The sequence below is a fragment of the Octodon degus genome, unplaced genomic scaffold, assembly GCF_000260255.1.
Source record: "Octodon degus isolate 3935 unplaced genomic scaffold, OctDeg1.0 scaffold00103, whole genome shotgun sequence".
In the NCBI taxonomy this organism is placed as follows: domain Eukaryota; kingdom Metazoa; phylum Chordata; class Mammalia; order Rodentia; family Octodontidae; genus Octodon; species Octodon degus.
In genome coordinates this window covers 8,340,470-8,343,434 of record NW_004524679.1, presented here as the reverse complement: position 1 = coordinate 8,343,434, position 2,965 = coordinate 8,340,470, and the positions used below count along the sequence as shown (strand labels likewise).

At 39.2% G+C, this 2,965-nt stretch overlaps 1 protein-coding gene across 1 annotated transcript; it reads right to left on the bottom strand.

Moving 5' to 3' along the window:
* Positions 1-1,648: 1,648 nt before the first annotated feature.
* LOC101562899 (ubiquitin-conjugating enzyme E2 D2-like) lies at positions 1,649-2,113 on the bottom strand. The gene has a single exon (XM_012516373.2). It carries the CDS (start codon positions 2,090-2,092, stop codon positions 1,649-1,651), a length of 444 nt encoding a protein of 147 aa, XP_012371827.1. The 5' UTR covers positions 2,093-2,113.
* Positions 2,114-2,965: the final 852 nt, after the last annotated feature.

The window sequence follows — 2,965 nt, the reverse complement described above, 5'->3', positions numbered from 1 at the left end:
GAATAAAATTAACTTTACAGTGGTGGAAAGTTTGAGTAGGCTTTCTAGCTGTCCATGAAACACTGAGGCTGCTCATCTATGACACAAATCTTTTGCCTGTGAAGCACCCACATGATCTGATCTACATCACTTCCAAGGATATAGCAGGCAAAGCCAACCATTATGAAAGAAGCTAATGATGTTGTTTTTTGACTAAAAAAGAACACCGTCTTTAATCCAGGATTCCATGTAACTCTAACACCTTCTTTTAAAAATATGACAGATAAATACCTCGGTTTGAAACCTATACCTCACATTATTCTTGAGTAAATAAGACAAATTTGAGTCCAGTATACATGTGGAGAAGCCCTCTGGAGAGCAAAGGATGGTGTGGGGAATCATTTTTGTATTACTTTAGTTCTTTAAAGGCAGCACTGCAAATGAGAGGAAAGTCCATAGTAGAATAACAACTTTTTACCTTATAAGCTATAGAAAAATTCACACATGTCACCCCATGATCTCATGTATCATCATGTCTTCAAAATGATCATTCTTTCTTTGCCCACCTATACTGAAAAACAACATTTTCAAATGAACTTTATTTTATTCTGATCTTCTTGATCACTAGAATTCTGAACCACTTAAGCAAATATTTACACATTTTAGTTTATTTTTAGGACAATGTATAACAATGGCAAGGACACAGACCACATAAAACTCAATAAGTATATCAATGTTCAAAGGCCATTATCAAAATTGAGATAGATGGTGCTTCTATTATGCATGGTAACTTGTTGAAAATTTTCCCAAGATAAAATTGCCAGATACCATTCCCAAATTAAATTAAAAATAGGATGTGCAACCTTCTTCATTGTTGAAGTGGGCATCCCATGGGCATGCCTGCTGGACTCAACAAATCTATCAATAACCTTTTAACTTTCCTATGTCCCTTGACTGTTGGTGAGTACCTGTGCTAGAATGGCACTGGTCTCTTACATGTCACACGTTGAATGGTGGAGGAGAAAAAGTCAGGATGGAAAAAGTGAAGGGGGTATAACAATGAAAGATGCAGAACACTGGAAAGTAAACAATTTACTTGAAAAACCTCTAATGCATTTCATTTCATGGTGAGCCAAGTATCTCAAAATGTAAGATACAGATGAACGATAATTTTGATGCAAACCAAAACTTCTAAAGAGCAGGTCCTGAAAAACTGGTTCCTAACTGGCAGTATAATGCTTATGAGGTTTTCCTATGGGTTGCCACATTTTGAACTTTCCAGGTTTAAAACATTTCCAAGCCCATGTAAAATTGTTGTTGTCTCAAAGTTACCACCTGCTCTTGTCCTTGCTTAGTTTTACAATTTTAAACCAATGAAGAAATCGTATATTTAAAGCCAAAATAAAACAAAGTTGCTTTGTCTCTTTCCCTCATAATCCCAGAGATCTCCTCTCTGTCAATTCTTGCTTCTCACCAACTATCCAAACTCCCTTCATTAATCAGAGAACCCCAAAACTTCTCCCCACATAACTTAATATGATACATGTAAAATATATGCCCACCAATATGGGAGACTGTATCTTTAAAGAAAACAATCAAGGGACAACCAATTAATTGTACTGCAAATTTGGACTTTATTGTTTTGCCAAACGGGTTTGTGTTGGAATTCTCACATGGCAAACTTCTCTGTCCATTTTCTGGCTATTCGGTCATATTCTCTTCTATTGGTCAGATATATCTTGGCAATCCCGGGAACCATGGGATCCTCAGTGTTGGGGTCACACAACAGGGAATAGATCGATATGAGTAATTTCGAAATTGTGAGTACAGGTGACCACTCGTGCTTGAGGATGTCTAGACAGATATTTCCATTTCGACCAATATTTGGATGAAAAATTCTGGTGGAGAATGTTACCTTGGGTGGTTTGAATGGATAGTCCGAAGGAAACTGCAAATTTAAGACAAAAACACCTCCTTGGTAGGGGCTATCATTGGGACCCATTATGGTCCCCTGCCAGAGAAACATGTCCTCACCGACAGGCCCGGCCGAGCAGTGGGTTGGTGGATCATGAGCGAGATCACGGAGCTCTTTTTGAAGTCGCTTAAGAGCCATTCTATTTAATTCTTGGGGCCTCAAAATTGGCGCAGGTCTTGGGGCCTGTTCCAGGTCATTGGTGTTGTTGGGCTTCAAGGAACACATCTAAAGGCTGAAGCGACAGTTTCGTGGGTTAAGGACTTATTCTCTGGCTCTACAAGCTGCTGGCAAAGGCTCCCTGGAATGAAAATGGCGGAAGCAGACAGCTGGTGTCTGTAGCTATGTCACCTTAGCTGTTTCTTTTCACCTGTGGCTTGAGGCCTCCTCCCGCAGTGTGATTCTTTAAGTTTGAGAGTCTACAGTCTGGCAGAGTGCTATCTGTTTATAGCAGATGGCTAAAGAAGCTAGAGTTCCTAGCTAGCACACCCACTTCGCTGCTGTATCTGGTCCCTCAAGTCAGGTCACTGTTACTGCTGGAATTCTGTAAGTGAGGTAACAATGGCCTCAAAGAATGCGTCACAGGTAGGTGGGGACTGACGCAGGTGGGTTGGGGCGGGGCAGTGAAGAGGGCTGGCAATAAATTGTGCAGCTGCATTCAAATGTCTCACCCAGTACTTGTTCCATGGACTGCCAAGGAAGAACTCTCAGGAATCAAAATAAATGAGTTTCACTAATTATCCCCTGCGTCTTTCCTCAGAGTCAGTGTCCATCTTTATTTATGACACTCTGTTTTTTCTACATATCTATCTTTCAGTATAAGTGCAGCATGCTACAAAATTTAATGGCATATTTATCTCCTAGGACACATAAGCTGTGCATAACTATCTTAAGGAAATTCAATATTTAGATAATAATTTTTAAAAATTATAGTGTTCGTCAAAGTTTATGTTTTATTCAAATACACTGTGTACAGAAATTAGATGTAGAATTAAAACCAATAAGAATTTTTAA

Coding starts and splice junctions, on each gene's coding strand:
- LOC101562899 (XM_012516373.2), bottom strand. CDS start 2,092: ATGGCTCTTAAGCGACTTCAAAAAGAGCTCCGTGATCTCGCTCATGAT.